The 24,972-nt window shown below is 43.9% G+C and overlaps 1 protein-coding gene across 1 annotated transcript; it reads right to left on the reverse strand.

Annotated features, from left to right (window-relative positions):
• Window positions 1-12,346: 12,346 nt before the first annotated feature.
• Window positions 12,347-15,513, reverse strand: LOC126094826 (uncharacterized). Its single transcript, XM_049909415.1, has 2 exons — window positions 15,265-15,513; window positions 12,347-12,910 (listed from the first exon to the last, which is right to left on the reverse strand). Exons 1-2 carry the CDS (start codon window positions 15,476-15,478, stop codon window positions 12,786-12,788), a joined length of 339 nt encoding a protein of 112 aa, XP_049765372.1. The 5' UTR covers window positions 15,479-15,513; the 3' UTR covers window positions 12,347-12,785.
• Window positions 15,514-24,972: the final 9,459 nt, after the last annotated feature.

Genomic DNA, 24,972 nt, shown 5'->3' on the forward strand with positions numbered 1-24,972 from the left:
CCACTCACACTATCAACATGTATTCGTTGCTGGGACATATAAAAAAGATCTTGCGTCACACCCTCTGTTATGAATTACTAGGGACAATAGTTTGGTGATGTGCGGATTTCGCTCTCCAGCTCTCTCAGGTAGTAGAATGCTGACAACTGTTTGGTATGGTGCATCACTGGTGGTTTTCTCAAGAGAGATGTCATACTAACTGCCATAACTTTAAAACTTTAGGTTGATGTTGTTATTAAAAAGTTAAAGATTAGTGTAAAATAAATATAAAACAGCATCAGAGTGCTAGAGCTCTGTCCTCTATGACTGATAGGATGGCATATAGCTATGGGCAGGGGAACGTCCAAAGGCGCTGTTGAGGCAGGGTTAACAGTATAGTCATTTAGTATTCACGTATACATCATTGTCTTCTTTCATGGCTGGCACCAGTACAGCAGCCTGAGGGCTGCTAACCACACTGAAAGAGCTGGCAGCTGCACACGCCACATCATCTCAGCTGCTCTTGCGAGGCAGCCATGGATTCAGTGACCTACGATATCTCACCTCACTGGTTTCAGTTCGGCGAGAGTCGTCAGTGCTGCCACTAGCAGCAAGCTGGATGGTTAGCAGGTTACCAGGGCGCTCGTTGATGTTATAGACAGTGTTCCAGAAAGGCACCAGGAGATCTGCACAAGAGAGCTGGAGTCGTGAACGGCTCTGACATGGCCACTAGTGAGAGCATCGCAGGCGATTTCAGTGTTTTCTCATAGACGCTAGTCGGGAGGTGGCAGCTACAGTGATCCCCCAGGTTGATGGAAGTTCAGCAGCACCCCAGATGACATCGGCTAGGCTTCCAACGACTCTGCGGTAGAAGGCACCCCAGCATCCCCGTCAACGAAGGGACTGGCGAGGTGGCAGCAGCCCTCATCAGCCAACTCCTGAAGGCCAGGCTGGCTGTTGCATTGTAGAGTGGTGATGAAGTGTTACAGGTCCACTTTGGAGCTGGTTAGCTTCAAATGGGAGCTGAACTTTGGAAGTCTGGGTATTTATATCAATCGGTCTATGTCAGTGACAATATCTTGCGGCAAGCATGACTGAATGTGATCTAGCTTTCAGCACTTGTCAATGCTCTGCACTGCTCTGTGGTGACCACCTCCTCCCTTCAGGCTTCAGTTTTGAATTTCCGCAGTTCACGTGTGCTGGGAAGTCACTCTTGCACACGACGTACACGTTATGTGTGGTTGACAGAATGACATCATGCTCCCCTCTCTGTGAGGTCACCCTGCTGCATTGGCACATTGGTCACCCAATTCATTTGGTGTCCCCATGCTACATGCAATGTCTGTTGTTCTTCCTTGTTGGTATTCCATCCAGTGTATTGCGTAGTAGCCTGCCTAGGCTTCAACTAACACCGCATCTGACATCATTGCCTGTTTCAAGGATTCAGACGCTGTCTGACAATCGGTAGACACTCAAATTCCTTTCTTTGATCAATTAATGTGTTCAAAGACTCAGTAATTTCAGTCAAATATCTGACAAAGTTCCTACAATAATTACAAATGCCTACATGCGGTTACAACTGTTTCACTGACTTAAGATAATAAATTAAGTGTTTTAATAGCGAAGGTTCACCTAGAGATGAATTGGAGACAATATATGGGTTAAAAGGTTAAGTTCAGTGGACTGAATGTAGAAAAATAGCGTTGTAGGATTAAGGTTCAAAAACATGGCGAGAATGTAGAAAAATAGCGTTGTAGGATTAAGGTTCAAAAACATGACGAGATTGTTCCAAGAACGTCTCGAGCAAGATTCCAGGCGAATTTTCCAAAGGGCAGGGTAGTGTTACGCCATAGAACAATATTCCAGGCAGATGGGAGCAAGAAGGCAACCAAAATACACATGTGTGACGAGATTGTTCCAAGAACGTCTCGAGCAAGATTCCAGGCGAATTTTCCAAAGGGCAGGGTAGTGTTACGCCATAGAACAATATTCCAGGCAGATGAAGACATTTTTAAAGTGTTCACTTGCCGGTACCAGCTCTAGAGCTAAAGGCAAGGTAAGCTGCCATGCAGTACGTAGAATAGGATACTAAGAAGGAAGAACAACAGAAACTCCATGTGGCATGGGCACACCACCAAGCTAATTGCCACACGTCACATGAGTTGGATGACCAAGGTGCTGACTGAACAGAATGACCTCACCAAGAAGGATGAATAATGTCATTCACAGTCAGCCATACACAATGAATCAACAATCCGTAACTCGTATTATTTATTTATTTACTTATTGCCAAATTATAGACCTTTTACCTGATGTTTGAAAACAGGTAGTACATCTTACAGTTTTCGTTTTTTATCTTTTTTGCGATTTTCTTTTCTTTTCTTTTTATCTACAACATTTTACAAAAAATAATACTTTTCAAAATAACAATAATTTAAGGTTGAAATATAAATAAAATTTTGTTGTTTCTTAAGAAGAATGTAAAAAGATTATAGGATAGAGGAGCGATTTGTTAGCGCTATCACCGATTGTGACATGATGAATACCTTAGAGTGGTTTCTTCGAGTTGCTGGCCATCAGTCACAAAAAAAAAAAAAAATGCTAGTGGTAGAGAAATAATATTGCTAATCTTATGTATTGCTAAACCTGTGTATTAACTTTTGGTGCTCATCTGTGTACAGAATTTGGTGTCCTTTTGGCTAGATTGCCAGCACCCTATGCATAATTTTACTGTCACACCTCGTCTTCCTTCTCCTGTTCCTCTTCAATGTCACTGTTCCCACTGTCATTGTGGGTATCACTGTCGATTCTTTGGAGATTTTTGTTACGTTGTATATAGGCATGTCTGTTATGTGGTGTCCGCACGTTTTAAATGCTGTTTGTCAATTCATTTAGTTCTGCCCATTGCTCTTCGTCTCTTATTATTGTGTATACATGTGTGTCTGTTTCTGTGTAGTCTAAGGGCATTGTATGTCTATTATTCACGTATTGCCCACAGAAAAAGATAGTGTGTTCTGGGGAATCTTCTTCGCCGCATGTGCACGTAGATGTCTGTCTCAGACTGATGCGGTTTAAGTCTGTGGGATAAGGTCTGTGTCCAGTTAAAAAATGTACCGTATCACGGTTGGGATCGATATGTTTCGTCCTCAACGATATGTTTCATTCTCGTTCCCAGGGAAGAAGTCATGCAGTCTACGTCCCCACTCACTTACATCCCACTCACCTTTGCGGCATATTCCGAGCACCACACACATTGCATCCACTGAGGTTGTGACGAAAGCTCCAGATAGCTAAAGTAGGACACTTCTCTACCTTTATCTGACTGATGCTTTGTTGGTAACCAGGTTTAATTTGTGTGCCCACGTACTAGCTGCGAAACTGAGTACTGATTCGAAGAGTACACAGTTATATGTCCGCAACACTGGTAGAGGTGTTCTGTACTGTTTTGAATTTAGGTAGTATTTTTTCTGCTTTGTCTATTGTTAGCCTTATGTGTTCGTGAAAATTCAATTTCTCATCTATGTGTACCCCAAGATAGTTCATAACATGTGCCTGGTTGATGTTTGTGTCCCCAATTTTAACTGAAGTATTCCTTTGGAGTAATCTTTTCAGTAAGGTGTAAGTTGTTTTGTTTTCGGCTATCCTGAGTTTGTTGTTCTGACACAGTTGTGTAATTCTTTGCAGTATTCCAGCGGCTTTCTCTTCTAACAGGGCTCTGTTGTTTGCAGTGACTACAACTTAATAGGTCATCTCCATAGGTGACAATTCCGTCTGACCTGTCATCCACATATAGAAGTTATAGGAGGGATTTGATTGTTATGTCCCAGAGGATGGGGCCGCAGATCGTCAGTGGGGACAGTCTTTGGTAATTCTTTCCATTACTTTCCGGCTGTCCATCTGCCATTCGACTATTTGAAAGTCTTTACGTAGTGTATTAAACTGTTGTACAATGATTGCTGTACCTCCAGATGCCTTAACCTCTGAAACATTGTGGGCCACCAGAGGTTATAGAGTGCCCTAGTAATGTCAATCATTACTGCCATGGTGTATTTCTGTGTTGTAGTATTAACTATGTGTAGGGCCTGGTTGATCGCTTCATGTATTGATTTGCCAGTTCTGAAGCCGAATTGGTGTTGCCTCATACTCCTGAGAGCTTTGTGTGTTTGCACGCGGTTACACACAAGCTTCTTCTGAACCCTTGCTTGGGTGTTTATGTATGTCTGTATGTCTTTGGATCTGAAGCATCCCTGTCTGCTGATTTTTTTATAATGAGTGCCTTGGAGGTTTTCATACTGTAGGTATCCTGCCCAGCTATAATGCATCGTTCTGTAACATTGTTAGAAGTGGCGTCATCTGCGGTGCTAGTTTTTCAATGGTTCGGAGTGGGTACCATCTGGTCCAGGTGCTTTCTTGTTTTTGAGCTCTGAGGTTGCTAGTGCAACTTCTTCTCGCGCAGAAGGACAGGTTACAGTTGCAGTGCTGTATGGTGTGTGTAGGTTTTCTCTTAGTGTTGTATGACACTGTGTGTCTGTATCGATGACGTCGACTGGGAGCAGTTTACACAGCATAAACTCCGCTGTATTCCTCCATCCCTTCCTCATTGTGCCGTCATCCTCCCTTAGTGTTCCCAGAACTTCTTTGGCAGTTTTGTGTGTGGTTCCCCCCCCCCCTGCCCCCCATATATTTTCATCTATTTGTTTTCTTACAAATGTACCCATCATTGTCTATGCGTGCTGTATAGCGTCCGTCTATATATGTCTTGTGCATGCCTGCATGCTTCAAGTCTTATGTGTGTCTCTTTCTAGCATAGCCCTTTCATATAATTTTCTTTTTGAGTCTCGTGAGTTTGTAGGTCCATGGTACTGATGAGTGTTTTGTGTTCTTTGCTGTCAGTACTGATGTGTTTTGTGCAAGTCGTGTTAGCTTGTGTGGTCTGTAATCGATACCTCCACTGATGGTTTCTAGATCGTCTTGCTGCATAATTTCCGTTCATTTGTTCCAGTCTGCTTTGCGCAAAAATAAGTGTATGGTGTGAGATTTGGTCGTTCTGTTCTGAGAGTACATTAGTGTATATGATTGTGGTCACTGCTGGTTATATTGTCGTGTACAGTCCAGTTTATTACGTATACCATTTCTGCATTATTTGCTAGCGTAAAGTTGATATTACTGCTTGTACCACCTAACCCTGCATATGCTGGTATAGGTCCCTCTGTGTTCATTACATGTATGGTGTTTCTTGTATTAGGTCGGTGATTATGCGTCCCCTTCATCTGTTATACACTCCCGGAAATGGAAAAAAGAACACATTGACACCGGTGTGTCAGACCCACCATACTTGCTCCGGACACTGCGAGAGGGCTGTACAAGCAATGATCACACGCACGGCACAGCGGACACACCAGGAACCGCGGGGTTGGCCGTCGAATGGCGCTACCTGCGCAGCATTTGTGCACCGCCGCCGTCAGTGTCAGCCAGTTTGCCGTGGCATACGGAGCTCCATCGCAGTCTTTAACACTGGTAGCATGCCGCGACAGCGTGGACGTGAACCGTATGTGCAGTTGACGGACTTTGAGCGAGGGCGTATAGTGGGCATGCGGGAGGCCGGGTGGACGTACCGCCGAATTGCTCAACACGTGTGGCGTGAGGTCTCCACAGTACATCGATGTTGTCGCCAGTGGTCGGCGGAAGGTGCACGTGCCCGTCGACCTGGGACCGGACCGCAGCGACGCACGGATGCACGCCAAGACCGTAGGATCCTACGCAGTGCCGTAGGGGACCGCACCGCCACTTCCCAGCAAATTAGGGACACTGTTGCTCCTGGGGTATCGGCGAGGACCATTCGCAACCGTCTCCATGAAGCTGGGCTACGGTCCCGCACACCGTTAGGCCGTCTTCCGCTCACGCCCCAACATCGTGCAGCCCGCCTCCAGTGGGGTCGCGACAGGCGTGAATGGAGGGACGAATGGAGACGTGTCGTCTTCAGCGATGAGAGTCGCTTCTGCCTTGGTGCCAATGATGGTCGTATGCGTGTTTGGCGCCGTGCAGGTGAGCGCCACAATCAGGACTGCATACGACCGAGGCACACAGGGCCAACACCCGGCATCATGGTGTGGGAAGCGATCTCCTACACTGGCCGTACACCACTGGTGATCGTCGAGGGGACACTGAATAGTGCACGGTACATCCAAACCGTCATCGAACCCATCGTTCTACCATTCCTAGACCGGCAAGGGAACTTGCTGTTCCAACAGGACAATGCACGTCCGCATGTATCCCGTGCCACCCAACGTGCTCTAGAAGGTGTAAGTCAACTACCCTGGCCAGCAAGATCTCCGGATCTGTCCCCCATTGAGCATGTTTGGGACTGGATGAAGCGTCGTCTCACGCGGTCTGCACGTCCAGCACGAACGCTGGTCCAACTGAGGCGCCAGGTGGAAATGGCATGGCAAGCCGTTCCACAGGACTACATCCAGCATCTCTACGATCGTCTCCATGGGAGAATAGCAGCCTGCATTGCTGCGAAAGGTGGATATACACTGTACTAGTGCCGACATTGTGCATGCTCTGTTGCCTGTGTCTATGTGCCTGTGGTTCTGTCAGTGTGATCATGTGATGTATCTGACCCCAGGAATGTGTCAATAAAGTTTCCCCTTCCTGGGACAATGAATTCACGGTGTTCTTATTTCAATTTCCAGGAGTGTTTCTGAGTTCCATAGTATCGGTCTAGAATTAATGGCCCGCCGTTGTGGGAGAGCGTTTCTAGACGCGTCAGTCCGGAACCGCGCTGCTGCTGCGGTCGCAGGTTCGAATCCTGCCTCGGGCATGGATGTGTGTGATGTCCTTAGGTTAGTTAGGTTTAAGTAGTTCTAAGTGTAGGGGACTGATGACCTCAGATGATATGGCCCATAGTGCTTAGAGCCATTTGAATCATTTTTAGAATTAATGTCAGCAATTATCAATAATTTTTTGATAGATTACTAGGTCTCTTATGTGGTCTGCATAAGGCTGTATTTGATGGTTGTATTGGGCTTATATGGACGCAGTCACCCATGTAACGTTCCCATGAGTTATCTCTACGTTAACTATTTTGATTGCAGAATGGTATTACCTTACTTATGTTATAAGTTCTATTTAAAAGTACTGTTACAGCCTTACAGTTATTGATGCCTACTCTTGTGGTAGCATGTTTTGGTAGACATATTAGCTGCCCATTTCTATTATAAGGTTATTGTAAGTGCATGATGTCTGCCTGCAAGCCTTGTGCTATTTTAGGGATTTCCGCGCTAACTATCGTACTGTTTTTTTGTGTTATAAGATATTAATTTTTTGTTTATGTGTTCTGGGTGTTTTACGTGTACAAAGCATTTCTGTGAGTAATCGAAATATTTTCGTCCGTATGCTCTTACATGATGTGTATATATTTTGTCCAAGTCGAATGATTCTGACCGGCGCAGGCTGACTTGCAGCATGAGGTCAAGCAGCGGTGGCACTAAGTAGCATCCGCTGTTCTGTCTGTGGTATCTCTTTTTTCTCTAGCCTACTTATAAGTAAATGGTTCAAATGGCTCTGAGCACCATGAGACTTAACTGCTGTGGTCATCAGTCCCCTAGAACTCAGAACTACTTAAACCTAACTAAACTAAGGACATCACAGACATCCATTCCCGAGGCAGGATTCGAACCTGCGACCGTAGCGGTCGTGCGGTTCCAGACTGTAGCGCCTAGAACCGCTCGGCCACCCCGGCCAGCTGGCTACACTTCATTTTGTCATATGCTTCTTCAATGCTTTTTGCCTACATACGTTTTTCACTGATGTTGTTGGTACCCGCTGGTATGGCGATAGTGGTGATTTGCGTGGGACTGACTGTATGTGAAATGCTATCTTTGTTGATGATTGTAGTGGTGGTTGTTTTTAGATGCACATTGACATCGTTGCAAATGCCACATATTTGTCCTCATCTAATTTGTCTGCTTTTATAAGTTTAGTTCCGGTAGTTATGGGTTTTTTATTGGTTTGTGTCCTGATGGTTTCACTGTCTATTGATTCAGGTTCTATGTCCTTTTGTCCGGGGTGGAGAGTGCCTCCCGAGACAAATTTGACTGGTTTGATGTACTGTTCACATTTACATGTGTCGTAGGGTTTTCCGTGTGATGATGATTCCGGTATGTCTTCGTCTTGTGTATGTGTGATGTGATGTACTTCAGTTGAGAGAAATTGTAATTGATTAAGTCCGTTTTCCCTGTGCATTTTCTTGTGTGCAATATATGTAAGCTCATCTTCCAACTCATCTCTTCTGCGTTAATTTTATTTGGAAGTTTATCCAGTGGCGTAATTGTCTTTTGATTTGCTTTGCTACCTCGTAGTGCATGGAGCCACCAATTGTCATATCATCTATGTATTCCATCGCATTAATACAGCTATCCTGTAACGTCGTTGAGTGTGCTAGGGGTGGCATGAATTCATTTTCGTCTTAATTCTCCGGCATAAGATTCGTTTGTATTTTCCAGGAAACTTCTCTTCGCTAGTTTCTCTGTAATTTTGATAGTGATTTTTATTTATGTGTTTTGGGTAATTGGCTTTGGATGTTCGTGTTTGTTACGTGTGTGTTGATTTTAGTTGCCATAATCTACACTTTGCAGGAGCCGGTCATACAATTGTTAATAGATTTAACAATCAGCTCCTTTTGCTTTGTTTGAGACTCAGCCTCGGACGTGCAAGCCCCGGACGTGCACTCAGTGCGCTTGGGTCCTTGGTTGCCACATTCTGAACCCGTAACGTGGGCCTTTCGGCAGGGTTTAGTCGTTATGTCCAAGGTACAACGGCTAAAACACTGGTTTACTACTGTACAGTCTTTCACAGACAGTGATTCGAAGTCTATGTATACTCTCTGTCTTTGCGTAAGGCTCTGTACAGATGTGAGTTGACCTCCAGTACATGGAAATTGCATCCCTTCCTTAGATCCTATTTTAAATCTTCTTTTGACTTTTCTGTCGAAGTCATACCGCTTAGATTCTGATCACAAAGGCTTTCTAGAAACTCCTCGTCAGTAAGTGTATCGGGAAGGTGATATACTGCCACGAGTGGCTTGTGTTTTCGCGATCCTTCACAGACAATGGGTATGCAGCTCTTTAGTTTTTTCTATTATCTTCGGACAATTCTCCTGTGTTGCCGTTTCTGCTATAACTGCAGTATGAGTGCTTCTGATTGACTTGATATGTAGATTCTCTGTCCTGGGGTTTATGTTCTTGGTAATAATCTACTGTACAGCTTTGCAGCTTTGGTGTCTTGATTTGCTGTCGATTTGACATATAGTGTTGTGGCCTGTTTTGTTTTAGACTGTTCTGTTCTTCGAGTCTCGTTGGATTTGGGCCGTATGGTTGAGGTGGCAGCATATGTCAGTATCTGAGCTTGTCTTTGGGCTTGTTCTGTGATTTCATCAGTTACTTCTCCAATCTGTTTTTGCAAGTCTTTGTCACTGCACCGAGTTCCCTATTTTCATCCCCTAATTTCTCAGCTTTCTCTTTGCAAAGTTTGTAACTTTTTGACTAGATTCGATGTTCTCTGTAGTTCAAATCTTGATAGCCTGTTTTCATCATTTAGGCAGGACAGTTTAGCTTGAGCGGATGAAGATTGCTTAGCTTTTAATTCTACGCCTATTTCGCTCAGTATTTTGTCTATGGCTGCTATCTTTTGGCTGGGGGGCGTAGGCACGAGTTCTTCCTCCATATGTTCCATTCCGGGTGTGACGCTGATGTCTCGAGCTGGCGTCTTACCTCATGCTTTCCTACTTCTTCCGTCGGCCTCTAGTGTGGTGGTGTCGCTGCATCGGCGGCTGAAATCCAGGGCCCAGCGTAGGCGGGCGGTTATTTATCGACAGCAGGGAGCACAGCTGGTGGCCGTTCCTGCTGACGTCGACGGCGTGGCGTGGAGCAGCTGGAGGTGTGGTAGCTTGCGGCGCGTCGTGCTGACACGGAAGAACCGACGCGGCCGACTCGCGAAACCGACACGCGCTCGGCCAGCGGGAGGGCGTCGGCCATCTTCGTTCACGTGTCGCACGCGACGAACGAGTTACAAATACTTTAATCGCTCTCTCTGTTTTATTTACAGTACCTAACGAGTAAACTTGAAGATAACACTCCTGGTACCTGAGAATTAAGTATCACAGGCTTCATCAATTTTTTACCAAGGTAACGCGTCTGAATGCGGAGCCACATCACATTGCAACAGACTCGGTGGCCATCTTGGCAAGTCGTATCCAAGAATGGCCTTCCAGCTCACAGCCACTGCAGAAATTCAGAACTGAAGACTGAAGATAGGGACTGGTAAAACACGATGGTGTGTGGAGTGTTGACAAGTCCAGAGCTCCCAGTTTTGAGCTTACTAGCCCCAAAATGTGACCTGTGTCTCTTCGTCTACAATCTGCCTAGATGACTTCGATGACTGAAGCAACTGGTTGCTGCCATGTAGACTTTTCATTTGCTGACGGGATGATTGGGGTGCCTTCTACACAAGACTCCTGGAGGTCTAGCTACTGATACCTAGCCAGCTGCCGCACTTGCATCAGCCTGGGGAAGCAGAGTAGCTCCTATCTCTCTACTTGTGTCTAACAGCAGACTCTGACATAGCTGGCCATCCTCTCACCAGGAGACCATAAAGGTGCAGAGGTGTTGCGTGCCTTTTTGGACCACTGTCTACGACATCAACAGGAGTGCTATGGTAACCTGATACTGATGTAGCTTGACTTCTGTGCCAGAGCGGACAGTACTGGCTGAATTGCAACCAACGTGCATGTGAAGTCGCGGGACACTGCGCTGAACATATGACTTCCTCACAACAGCACCTCAGTTGTGACGTGTACAGTCAGTGTATTCCAGTATGGCTAGTGCCCTCCAGCCCGCCATACTGTTGTCAGCCACGCAGGAAGACAACTGTGTATACATGAATAATAAATGGGAGTACTGCTAACATTGGCGCCTCTGGACATTCGGCAGATAATAACTGCCAAACACTGCTCGACGCCGTCATGGCACTCACTCAGCACACAACTCTGGCACTCTAAATCTGTTTTATATTTGTTTCATATTTACGTTAATAGTGTTAAAACCATTATATAAGGAAATTAGAATGATGCCCTCACTTGTCATTCTAAACAGTTGTCGCCATTTTACCGCTGTTGGGCGAAATCCGTCACATGACCTGTCTAAACATTGTGGAGCGCTATTGACCCTCTGGTGTGATAAAGTTTATAAAAACCTTAAATACTAACAGCTGACGATAATTTACCTCCCGCCTTCTAACTTAAGGAATTCCATTTGAATTTTCAGAGTAAATGTGTCAAAAGGATCTGAGTGACATGTGTAGACTGCAGTATCTCAATCCTTATTGCTGCCTTCGGTCACTGAAACTATTACTAAATTGATTTACGAAAGAATTCATCTGTGATGAAGAGTGTAAAACACTATGAGAAAAGTAAAACTGGTAAGTAATTAGAACGACTCTTTGTGAGGTCCACTTAATATTACACGAAAAAGACTACTTCACAAAGAGAGCTATTACTGCCGGCTGTGTTGTTTGTAGATAACTATATTACTCCGAAGTGTTTTCGTAAAAGAAAATTGAATTCCTTGTTCATTTTCTTTTTAATTCCTTTCTTCGTGAGTTCTACGTTCACTGTAGTTGGCAGTTCACCTTTTGGTTCATTTAAGGTACTCAAGTGACTGCAGTATACTGGAAGCATTTTATCTCCTAGCCTATTATGCAATATAATAGACAATGAAAGCTTTAGAGTTCAGCACAACAAACAGCGAGGGATCTCGCCAATTCTGTCACCTACCAGACCTACAGAGATGGAATCATAATATCAGTGTATAGGAGATTCCTTACAAATCACTGTGCATCGTTTTTTTACAATATTACTCATTGTTATCTATGACAAGTAGAACTATCTGGTGATATTGAACGTATACAAACAAGGGGGCACATACAGTCGCAGGCCTGTTTGCCACGTGGGGAGTGTAACATAAACGCTCAGAACGCGGAATTAGCAGGCATCTAGACACTGCCTACTACAAAGTTCCAAAAACAAGTAATAACTGGGACTCCAGAGATAATTTCCATCCACCTATGCACCATTCCCATAGCAGCTATAAGGACAAGATTAGAGTATAACAGCATGCATAGAGACACTTACCCAGTTACTATTCCCGCTGTCCATGTGACTAGAAAAGGGAGAATCCCTATTATGTGATTCTCTGCTAAGTACCATTGGTCGCAGTGGTTTGTGGAGTACATATACAGATGTAGATACTGTTGAAATACTGTATGCATACTTTATATATATTTTTATTTACACAAACATGTTAATATTGCTGCTGTAGTTTTAGAATGGAATATTATAATCGTCTTGTTCCTTGCACATGAGAACTATCACTTCATTAATCTCCCTGATAATTCTCATAACGATTCAGTATCACATACCTCAGTACTGTACTCCATAGATAATCTGTTATTAAACCAAAAAAAATACAAATTTACTTTTTACATCACAGCAGAACAAGCACGGACTACATCATTTGTAGTCAGCTACTGAAGCAATTTTAAAATATTGTGAACTTTTGCAACATTTTCATGTCCTCATTTATCACCTATGTGTGTGCTTGAGCTTACATTTATATAATACTGGGTATTAAACACATTTTTTAAGTGAAATGGCGCTTTATTTTTTCCACATGAGTTGAGGGTACAGGGCAGTATAAGCAGCTCCAGAATGGCACCTCCGCTGTGTGGCACCTCTTCAGCAGTGGCGACTACCTGCTGTGGGCGGCTCTGCGGGCAGCGCCTGACCTCGCGTGGGGTCTGGCTCCGGCTCTGGCCACACCGTGTCGGCTGCCTGCCCTCGCATGTTTGGCGTGGCCAGCACGGGCGTGAGACCCTGTTCAGCAGTAAACATTTTCCAGTTAGACATGCTTACTTTCCTGTCTCAGCAGAAAATTTCTAGTTATAACATTTACTCCTGCTTATGGCTTCTGCAAACACTACACTTACATTTATAGGCAAAAAGTATACTAATGAAGTGGATGCCACTTAGGTGATTAGTATATTATCTTCGATACAATTGGTGCCTTATTCCTCAAGGTATACCCACTTGCACACAATGTGAGTTACTATAATTTTTACACTACGTTGATATGACTCATATACACTCCTGGAAATGGAAAAAAGAACACATTGACACCGGTGTGTCAGACCCACCATACTTGCTCCGGACACTGCGAGAGGGCTGTACAAGCAATGATCACACGCACGGCACAGCGGACACACCAGGAACCGCGGTGTTGGCCGTCGAATGGCGCTAGCTGCGCAGCATTTGTGCACCGCCGCCGTCAGTGTCAGCCAGTTTGCCGTGGCATACAGAGCTCCATCGCAGTCTTTAACACTGGTAGCATGCCGCGACAGCGTGGACGTGAACCGTATGTGCAGTTGACGGACTTTGAGCGAGGGCGTATAGTGGGCATGCGGGAGGCCGGGTGGACGTACCGCCGAATTGCTCAACACGTGGGGCGTGAGGTCTCCACAGTACATCGATTTTGTCGCCAGTGGTCGGCGGAAGGTGCACGTGCCCGTCGACCTGGGACCGGACCGCAGCGACGCACGGATGCACGCCAAGACCGTAGGATCCTACGCAGTGCCGTAGGGGACCGCACCGCCACTTCCCAGCAAATTAGGGACACTGTTGCTCCTGGGGTATCGGCGAGGACCATTCGCAACCGTCTCCATGAAGCTGGGCTACAGTCCCGCACACCATTAGGCCGTCTTCCGCTCACGCCCCAACATCGTGCAGCCCGCCTCCAGTGGTGTCGCGACAGGCGTGAATGGAGGGACGAATGGAGACGTGTCGTCTTCAGCGATGAGAGTCGCTTCTGCCTTGGTGCCAATGATGGTCGTATGCGTGTTTGGCGCCGTGCAGGTGAGCGCCACAATCAGGACTGCATACGACCGAGGCACACAGGGCCAACACCGGGCATCATGGTGTGGGGAGCGATCTCCTACACTGGCCGTACACCACTGGTGATCGTCGAGGGGACACTGAATAGTGCACGGTACATCCAAACCGTCATCGAACCCATCGTTCTACCATTCCTAGACCGGCAAGGGAACTTGCTGTTCCAACAGGACAATGCACGTCCGCATGTATCCCGTGCCACCCAACGTGCTCTAGAAGGTGTAAGTCAACTACCCTGGCCAGCAAGATCTCCGGATCTGTCCCCCATTGAGCATGTTTGGGACTGGATGAAGCGTCGTCTCACGCGGTCTGCACGTCCAGCACGAACGCTGGTCCAACTGAGGCGCCAGGTGGAAATGGCATGGCAAGCCGTTCCACAGGACTACATCCAGCATCTCTACGATCGTCTCCATGGGAGAATAGCAGCCTGCATTGCTGCGAAAGGTGGATATACACTGTACTAGTGCCGACATTGTGCATGCTCTGTTGCCTGTGTCTATGTGCCTGTGGTTCTGTCAGTGTGATCATGTGATGTATCTGACCCCAGGAATGTGTCAATAAAGTTTCTCCTTCCTGGGACAATGAATTCACGGTGTTCTTATTTCAATTTCCAGGAGTGTATTTACGAAGTTGTTGACACAAAAATAGGTTGTAATGTAGGTATTTATTGCAATGTTCACAATATCATCACACATTTCTCAAACAGTTATGTAAATGTTTGCTATGGGATTTTTAAAACCAATTTTAGTGGTTTACTCAGTTCAAGAGGAAGTGCGTCACATTGGTTTTTGTCTATGTAGTTTGGAAACAGTTGTTTATGATGGGTATGGACTTCTGTTAGCATCATTACCGATTCTTATGGAAATTTGTAGTGCAGATTTAGTATCTCCCTGTATAGACGACTAAGACTAATGTGTTTTTAGACTATACTATTAAGCTACATGGAAATGAGATACCCCTATAATTCAGTATATAGCCTGTTAGTGTATCCCAATATAAACCTGACGCGCCTTAAACAGGGTCAACGTTAGTAAGTATAACAATTTTAAAGAGCTAACCTATCCACATTAAAAGAATTTGCGATTGAATACAACAGCATATTTAGCCTACTGACGAATGTGCTAGTGATATAATAGTAATATCACCAAAACCTGACGACATGAATGATGCACCTGCGCTACGTGCGAACGGACACAGCATTAGGGCGCCTGCCTTGGGGAACCAGTAGCGACACAAGGGCGGTTAGGGCCACACACAACCTACCCCCTTTAGTTGTTATTTACCTTTCGTTGAAACCCTACTCTCTCCACTTTGACCCTCCTCTACACCGCTGTCATCGGCGTCGTCGTCTGTTAAGCCGTCCGTCTCGTCGTCATCAGCGTCTCTGTTCTCGCCTATTTCTTCCACCACTTCGTCTCCGTCGTCTGCAGCAGCGAGCGGCGTGCAGTACGCTACAAGCAACACGCCAGAGATCAGCAGGACGAGGGCTACCTTCATGGCTCTAGTGGCTTCTAAGTTGAGGGCCTTGCTACAAGTGTCACAAGCGAGCACACAGGCCTCCTCTTATAGGACGCGTCGGACACTTATCGCTCATACTGTGGCACGCAAGGACAGCTACTTAGTGTGTACTTCAAAATACGAGATTACCCTGTCGTTGTTCTATCTTAAAGGTAGAAATGTCTTGCTGGACATGATATGAAAGCTAGATGCTCAAGGTACCAAAAGACGAAAACGGAAGTGTAAGAACTACAGCTGATAAATGCAGTACAACCAAGAAAAACATACAGTGCGACTAAGAAAACAATTAGTGTACCTGAAAGTTTGTAGACATGAATTACGAACCTCTTTCCTTTTGAAAGAACAAGGATATAGAACCAGAATGAGATTTTCACTCTGCAGCGGAGTGTGCGCTGATATGAAACTACCTGGCAGATTAAAACTGTGTGCCCGACCAAGACTCGAACTCGGGACCTTTGCCTTTCGCTGGCAAGTGCTCTACCATCTGAGCTACCGAAGCACGACTCACACCCGGTACTCACAGCTTTACTTCTGCCAGTATCCTACCTTCCAAACTTTACAGAAGCTCTCCTGTGAACCTTGCAGAACTAGCACTCCTGAAAGAAAGGATACTGCGGAGACATGGCTTAGCCACAGCCTGGGGGATGTTTCCAGAATGAGATTTTCACTCTGCAGCGGAGTGTGCGTTGATATGAAACTTCCTGGCAGATTAAAACTGTGTGTCCTTCCAAGACTCGAACTCGGGACCTTTGCCTTTCGCAGGCACGTGCTCTACCATCTGAGCTACCGAAGCACGACTCTCGCCCGGTACTCACAGCTTTACTTCTGCCGAGTATGGGTAAATACTTGGCTGTAACTGAACATAAAATAAATCTCCAAATTGTGCAGTTCGAGGCATAATCTGCAAACATTCTCACATAACATGCAAATATGCCTGCATTCCCCTTCTGAACCAATACCCATCATACAGTTCATCTGGACACCAAGTTTCTGAGACAACTATCGACAACGCTCGCATGGGTAAAATATGTTTCCAAGAAAAAGTGAGAAAGCTGTTCATTCCATACAGACACACTGCTCATTGCATTAAATGTGGGCATTGCCTTCCCTTGTGTAATGTGGATCAGAATCCTATTTTAGTTACAGTAAGATCATATCTGGCGTAATAAATTAAGTATTAAGGAGCAGTTTTGACATAAAAGTAGAATGTTAATATACCGTTGTGTACTTCGTTAACTGTTTGTTTATTCTTAATAAAAATTCATTCTTTCTTTATACTAGCAGTGGTAGGTATAGGTTACTTGTGTAACTCTTACTCTTATTTTAGCACACCAACTTCCTTGAGAATAATTTAGACCTGAAAAAATTTAATTTGAAGGTTTATTGTCACTTACATCAAGATTAGGCGTAATTAACCACATTAATGTTTATTAGTTTGTGTACTTGCCTACTGAGAGTAACATTTTATGTAACATTTATTTTCTGCAGTTATAAGCCAGATCAGATTCGTTTTATGCTATCAATTCCTTAGGCCTAACTTCTAAGCTGAACTGTTAGCTCATATTATTAATTGTAAGTATTTGTACATGGAAAAAGATTTGCAGTACTTAATTCATAGCTATTTGAGAATCATGTTGTACGCTCTAATTTGACGAGACTGTTTATCTATGGAAAGTAATAGTGCGATACTTGATGTAAATATTGCACAATTTTGCGTTTCAGCCGCATTTTTGCACACGTTATGGACCTAGAAAAAATATTGTGACATTTAAAAAACATCACAGATGTTCAAAATAAGTAATTTAAGGTTCTGTTGAGGCTTACACCAAGTGTTATTTATTTATCTCATTTTTAACGTTTTTATCTGTGCAGATGTCTCTCGTTCACTGTAAGGAACGCGTGCTACATAGATCGAACTTTTAACATTTTTAATAGTATAGACAAACTTTGCCTTGCAGCTGGTTCATACATCAGCGGTGGATTTTATTTCGCGTTTTTCAAGGTTTTGGAGAGTAGTATTTAAATTAAAACACATCTTCTGCCAGAACATATAACTAATTTGTTCATTACATTTTATAATTAAATGTTCGTTTTTAATTATTAATAGAGAGTATTAGATATTCTAATATTTCTTAGTAAGTGGTATAATTATAGATTCGTATGACATTGACCAAAGTGACTTTTACACCGGGCCATAAGCGATACTTTGAAGTTAATAATGATATCAAGTTGACAACATATTCGTCATTTTACACAATTTAGATACCTTTTTTTATAAATAATTCACATAGTCCAGATACTTATGAGCACAGCATATATGACGCTACTCTGCAACTGCCTCTTTCACTTTAATGGTAGCTAAGTAATAGGTTATTCAATTCGAATTATTGATGACTGAATTTATTGGCTGAAGACAGCTTGAGTTGAAGTTCATTGGTAATGTCATGCATGACGTTCATGATCACATGACTATCATATGATGAACCGATTTTATTGGTTGAAGACAGATTGAGTTGAAGTCGATTGTTAATATCGTGGATGACCTTCATGATCACATGACCATCGTACGATGATCTCGAAGGTCTTTTCTACATCAAAGAGGGCTGGAGTCACAGTACAATCACTACTACAGCCTCCCTTCAAAAGTTATCAAATCAGTTCTACTGGCATTTCCAATAGACCCTAACATAGTGATTCCAGTTGCTAGAGAACTATAGGTCTTGAGAAGCGCTCCTTCCTGGTGCATTTTAACAGGTTTTCTATCGTCCTGTTGCCATTCATCTGAGCACTACGAGGAGAACCAAGACTCATCACTACATGTCATTCAATAATGTTGCTATTCTTTTGCGTGTTGGGCTTGATATATACTGATTACGTGTGGCATAAAGCTTATCGTACGTTCGTTTTAAAAATGCTTGCTTGCTCGCCTTGGATATTCAGCTGATAAAACGATTCCCATAACCCAAGTGTACGTCTTGCACTATTGATTTTCTTCTCAATATTTAGTAAGCTTCTCATCTTTCCCATCTTAATATCCTACCTCATATTAATATAGTCCACTGATGCAGAACGATATGAAGAACCAAGCAGTTTTTCTTGAAGTGTTAAAATTTTTATTATTTCCCAATGACGCGTTTCATCTTTAATTAGGCGTTTTCGGACTGACTGATATCTGGTAGCGATTGGTACATGGGATATCGCGCATGAAATATCCCATCAAGTAAATGCCCCTTGTCAAAGCTTTAGAAGCAGTGATAGGTGTCCTTATTACGGCATGTGGCGCATTCCAGTGTAAACTAAAGGGGATCAGGCCTACAGTAAAGCTTTTTTACGTCATAAACATGACAGAAGTGTCGCATAAATTCTGTGTGCAACCATAAACCGACATGTACAGCTGGAATTCCCCTCCACAAAGAGAAGGTGTACTCAGCACATTTATGCGCAGAGCACGTGACATCTCTCACAGTGAGAGTCTAGCAGCTAAACTTCTACCTCTACGGGCCTAGTTTCTTAGGAACAGTTACAGTTACTACCGTACACAGCGTGTCTTTATACAAAGAAGCCGAGACCATGAACTGCTAGGACGGACAGAAACATGTTGCAACAGCGATTATCCTATACCTCGAGAACATAACAGCAAGAATCGGAAAAATATCCTGGAAACATAACGTCAAGTGCCTCCAGCCAAGACGAATGCCTTGTTGGAACTAGTCAGCGGTGACCTAGGACTCTGTAACCGGGAGTTTACCATGTCCATCCCTAAGCAGTATGGGAAAAATTGTGTATGCCAGATGCGTCTCCTACTCACAATACATGCATTAGCACAGCATTAAGTAGTTGCAACAGTCCAACACCTTCCAAGATTGTATTCTAGTAGAGGCTGCAGAGATCCGACAACACGATGAACTAATAAATAAAGACGATGGATTTCAATTAATCAGGCAGGTAGGTTAGAAAATTTGAAAGGGAAAAGGGTAGAGCGAAGTTAGGTATAATGAGAATTAGTGAAGTTCGGTGGCAGGAGGAGCAGGAAGTATGGTCAGTTGAATATAGAGTTATAAATGCAAACTCAAATAGAGGTAATGCAGAATCAGGTATAATAATGAAAAAGAAAATAGGAATGTGGCTAAGCTGCTACGTACAGCATAGTATATGCGTTACTGTAGTCAGAACAGACACAACCAACGTCCACCACAATATCACAAGTTTATGTGTCAAATGGCACCATAGCTGATGGAGAGACTGAAAGGATTTATGATGAGAAAAAGAAACTATTCATATAGGTAAAAAAGAGGAAAATCTGATTCAGGTAAGAGACTGGAATTAGACAACAGTAAAAGGAAGAGAAGAAAAAGTGGTAGGAGAATGTGGACTAGGATAAAGAATGTAAGAGGAATCCGCCTGGCAAAATTTTGCACAGAGGAAAATTTAGTAATGGCGAAAACTCGGTTTAAGAATCATGAAGTAGGATTTTATACCTGAAAGAGACCTAAAGACACTGGAAGCTTTCAAGCTGAGTATATAATGGTAAGACAGAGATCTCAGATTATCTCAGGACCAGATTTTATACAGTAAGGCATTTTCAGGGGCACATACAGACTCTGAACATAATATTTTATTAGTTATGAACTGCAGACTAAAACTGAAAAAATTAAAAAAAAGGGAGGAAAGTAAGAAGATGGGTAATGGATAACTCAAGAGTTTGGGAGGGAGTATTAGGTACGTTACACTGAAACAGGGCAAAGACATTCAAGAGAGCTTTGAGAGATGAAACAGGGAAGGCAGCAGAGGACCACATAAGTAAAATGTCGAGGCCTAGTAAAAATCTCTCGATAGCTCAGAAAATACTGAAATTAATTGTCGAAAGGAAAAAATATGAAAATGCAGCAGACGAAGCAGGCAAAAATATGATTGACAGAAAGTGAAAAAGGGCTTGTCAGGAATGGTTATAAAACATACCAGAGTCCACCTGTTAGGAATAGACTGAGGATTTTGTCCAGCGAATGGATAGAAGTGTAAGGTGTCGTTCCTTTCAGGCAGATGAAAGTGGGAGACATATTTAAATTTTGATAAAACATTGCAATACACGGATAAAGGTTTGTTGGAAGAAAGACACACCACAAATGCGATGACACTATGTCCTTAATAATATGATACATGTCGAGATAGAATCAAATTTTCTACTGAATCGCTGTGATTGGAATACCTATACAATCGTGCATCATGGTCTTTTGATGAATCAGACCATTTTGGCTACTGAACTTCATCATTGTTTAAAGTCCCATTGACTACAAAAAGTGGTAATAAATATGAATTTGGACTTTGTAACAATAGATCTGCAGGCTCGATTTGTGTAGAATACAATATTTAAACGATGCAATGCGCTCAGCTGTCGGCCATTCAGCCTTGTGCACAATTTCCTGATATATTTGCCTGAAATCTACGAGATCATTAAATAAAACTGATTTGGTGAGGGCAGTGATCTCTACAAGAACTTTATGGATAAAATTATTATTATTTGATAAATCAGATATGGCACAGAACTGAGACCACCTACCACCTAATAAATCGAGATCAGAAATGTATGTGGGCAGCCAGACGAAGAAGTCTAAGCTCCCTAATACACCGTTTGTTTCTCAAAAAGGAAAGGAAGCAATACACAAGTTACTTATAATACCTTACACGTACTGTCTGTGAGTTACAATTAACACATGTTCTTCTATCACTGATATTACATATATCTTTTGTGATGTAAGACTTTATTCCAAGTTGATTGTTTTTTTTTCTAAGACTAATAAAAAATAAAACATCTTTTTCTATGATATGCTTCAACAGGGAAGGAGCATACAATCGGCAACGGAGTTATAAAACGCCTGTCAGTCAGACATCTCAGAAATGTGGGATTTATTCTTCTATTCGGAATTCTGTAAACGTGTGTGTGTCTCAACTGTTTGGCTATAAGTACAGCGAGGTGTTACTGACGGTGTCACGTATCGTTCAGAACTGCCCTCTATGTGCTTTCGCCTTCTCCCTAGATGGACTGAACCAAGATGGCTCTTGTAAAAGAACTGAGTGGCAGGAAAATCTGGATATTGATCTTTGATTATTACTTTTGTTCTTTTAACTGTTTGTTTGTAATTTCTTTATTTATGATTATTAATGTACTTGTGAATATCTAGGAGCATAAAATTCTACATACATAGAAAGTACCGTGCTTTAATGAACTACAAGAATGTAATGTAAAGAGTGTACAAATGACTTCCAAAACAGTTTTCAGTGAAAGAGTGAACAAAAATTAAGATCTATTGGATTAAGCGCGTTGAAACCAAAGTTCGTGCGTGCGTTGCTCCTCCATATACACCTACATGAGCGCTCTGCTGTGCACAATTAAGTGCATAGCAGAGAATTGATCGAACCATCTTCAAGCTATTTGTCTCTAACAGCGCGCGGAAAGAACGAACACGAAAAACTTCCTGTCAGAGCTCTGATTTCTCTTATTTTGTTACCGCGATAATTTCTTCATATGTAATGGGGGCCAACAATACATCTTCGCATTTGGAGGAGAAAGTTAGTGATTGAATTTTGGTGAAGTGATCATCCCGCAACGAAGAGCGCATTTACACTCCTGGAAATGGAAAAAAGAACACATTGACACCGGTGTGTCAGACCCACCATACTTGCTCCCGACACTGCGAGAGGGCTGTACAAGCAGTGATCACACGCACGGCACAGCGGACACACCAGGAACCGCGGTGTTGGCCGTCGAATGGCGCTAGCTGCGCAGCATTTGTGCACCGCCGCCGTCAGTGTCAGCCAGTTTGCCGTGGCATACGGAGCTCCATCGCAGTCTTTAACACTGGTAGCATGCCGCGACAGCGTGGACGTGAACCGTATGTGCAGTTGACGGACTTTGAGCGAGGGCGTATAGTGGGCATGCGGGAGGCCGGGTGGACGTACCGCCGAATTGCTCAACACGTGGGGCGTGAGGTCTCCACAGTACATCGATGTTGTCGCCAGTGGTCGGCGGAAGGTGCACGTGCCCGTCGACCTGGGACCGGACCGCAGCGACGCACGGATGCACGCCAAGACCGTAGGATCCTAAGCAGTGCCGTAGGGGACCGCACCGCCACTTCCCAGCAAATTAGGGTATCGGCGAGGACCTTTCGCAACCGTCTCCATGAAGCTGGGCTACGGTCCCGCACACCGTTAGGCCGTCTTCCGCTCACGCCCCAACATCGTGCAGCCCGCCTCCAGTGGTGTCGCGACAGGCGTAAATGGAGGGACGAATGGAGACGTGTCGTCTTCAGCGATGAGAGTCGCTTCTGCCTTGGTGCCAATGATGGTCGTATGCGTATTTGGCGCCGTGCAGGTGAGCGCCACAATCAGGACTGCATACGACCGAGGCACACAAGGCCAACACCCGGCATCATGGTGTGGGGAGCGATCTCCTACACTGGCCGTACACCACTGGTGATCGTCGAGGGGACACTGAATAGTGCACGGTACATCCAGACCGTCATCGAACCCATTGTTCTACCATTCCTAGACCGGCAAGGGAACTTGCTGTTCCAACAGGACAATGCACGTCCGCATGTATCCCGTGCCACTCAACGTGCTCTAGAAGGTGTAAGTCAACTACCCTGGCCAGCAAGATCTCCGGATCTGTCCCCCATTGAGCATGTTTGGGACTGGATGAAGCGTCGTCTCACGCGGTCTGCTCGTCCAGCACGAACGCTGGTCCAACTGAGGCGCCAGGTGGAAATGGCATGGCAAGCCGTTCCACAGGACTACATCCAGCATCTCTACGATCGTCTCCATGGGAGAATAGCAGCCTGCATTGCTGCGAAAGGTGGATATACACTGTACTAGTGGCGACATTGTGCATGCTCTATTGCCTGTGTCTATGTGCCTGTGCTTCTGTCAGTGTGATCATGTGATGTATCTGACCCCAGGAATGTGTCAATAAAGTTTCCCCTTCCTGGGACAATGAATTCACGGTGTTCTTATTTCAATTTCCAGGAGTGTATTTTAATAATCGTCACTCTAACTCGCGTATCATATCCGTGGCCCTGTGTCCAGTATTTCGAGATAATACAAAACGAGATGACCTTCTCTGAACTTTCTCGATGTCTAATCCTATCTGATGCGGACCCCATAACTTACAGCAATGCTCCAGAACGGCTCGAACAAGCACACCGTAGGTAGCGTCCATAGTAGATCTGTTGCAGTTTTTTTCTGCCAGTAAAAGGCAGTCTCTAGTTAGCTTTCCCCACAACATTAATAAGCGATTTTTCCAGTTTCAGTTATTCGTAATTTTAATACCTAAGTTTTTAGTCGATTTGATAGCTTTTAGGTTTCTCTGATTTATCGTGTGCAAAATTTAACGTATTGCTTTTAGTACTCATGTGGACGACCTCTCACTTTTCATAATTTACGGTCAATTGCCATTTTTCGCACCATACATATATCTTGTCTAAATCGTAGCACATATTCCAAACCCTTACTGCACATCGACGTCAGTGATATGGGCATGTAATTCAGTGTTTTACTCCTATTCCCTGTCTTGATTATTGTTGTGACCTGTGCAGTTTTCCAATCTTTCGGTACGGATCTTTCGCCAAACGAGTGGTCATATACGACTGCTAAGTGTAGAGCTATTGTATCAGCATAGTGTGAAAGGAAGCTCTTTGGTGTGCCGCCTGGACTGGAAGACTTGCCTTTATGAAGTCTTTTAAGCTACTTCGCTACATCGAGTATGTGTTAAGTGTCTCATGTTGGCAGATTCTTATTCTGGAATACTTAATTTGTCCTCTTTGGTGAAGGAATTTTGGGAAACTGTGTTTAGTAACTTCACTTTAATGTCACTGTCACATTCCGCTGGCGTACTTTATATGTGACCAGACTCTCTTTGTATTTTCTGTGTTGTGGAAGCCATTAAAAACATCTCGCATTGAAGTCCCCACTAAGTTTCTAGCTTCAGTAAAATCTCAGAGATTTTGTGTGCTTCGCCCGCTTTTCTCGTTGCTTCTGCAACAGTGTGTTGATCTTTTTTTGTTTATCAGTACGATATTTTAATAATTTATTCGGTATTACTCTCTCACCTGTCGCCACTAGTATTTCTTTGAACTGAAACTACATCTGCTCTATAGTTACCTACTTAGTTTGGAAGGGGTGGAGACTGCCTCTTAGGAAGTCGTCAAGCGAACTTTTACTCGCTTATTTAAATAGTTTTACTATCTTCGTTCTTAGGTCCATTACTACAACACGAATGTCTCCGTTATCAAGTGCGGTTCCCAAGTGAGCGCACGAGAACTGATGCCACTTTAGGCCCACATAATCTCCTTCCAAAACCGGCAACCGTAACGTTCCTGTTACCTATTACGTAACTGTCTTATTGAAACGAGTTCCAATGAGCTACTTGTTGCAAAGTTTCGGAGCGAGGATATCGACAAGTGGCACTGTCACTAGCGGAT

Source organism: Schistocerca cancellata, chromosome 8 (genome assembly GCF_023864275.1).
Source record: "Schistocerca cancellata isolate TAMUIC-IGC-003103 chromosome 8, iqSchCanc2.1, whole genome shotgun sequence".
Classification (NCBI taxonomy): Eukaryota; Metazoa; Arthropoda; class Insecta; order Orthoptera; family Acrididae; genus Schistocerca; species Schistocerca cancellata.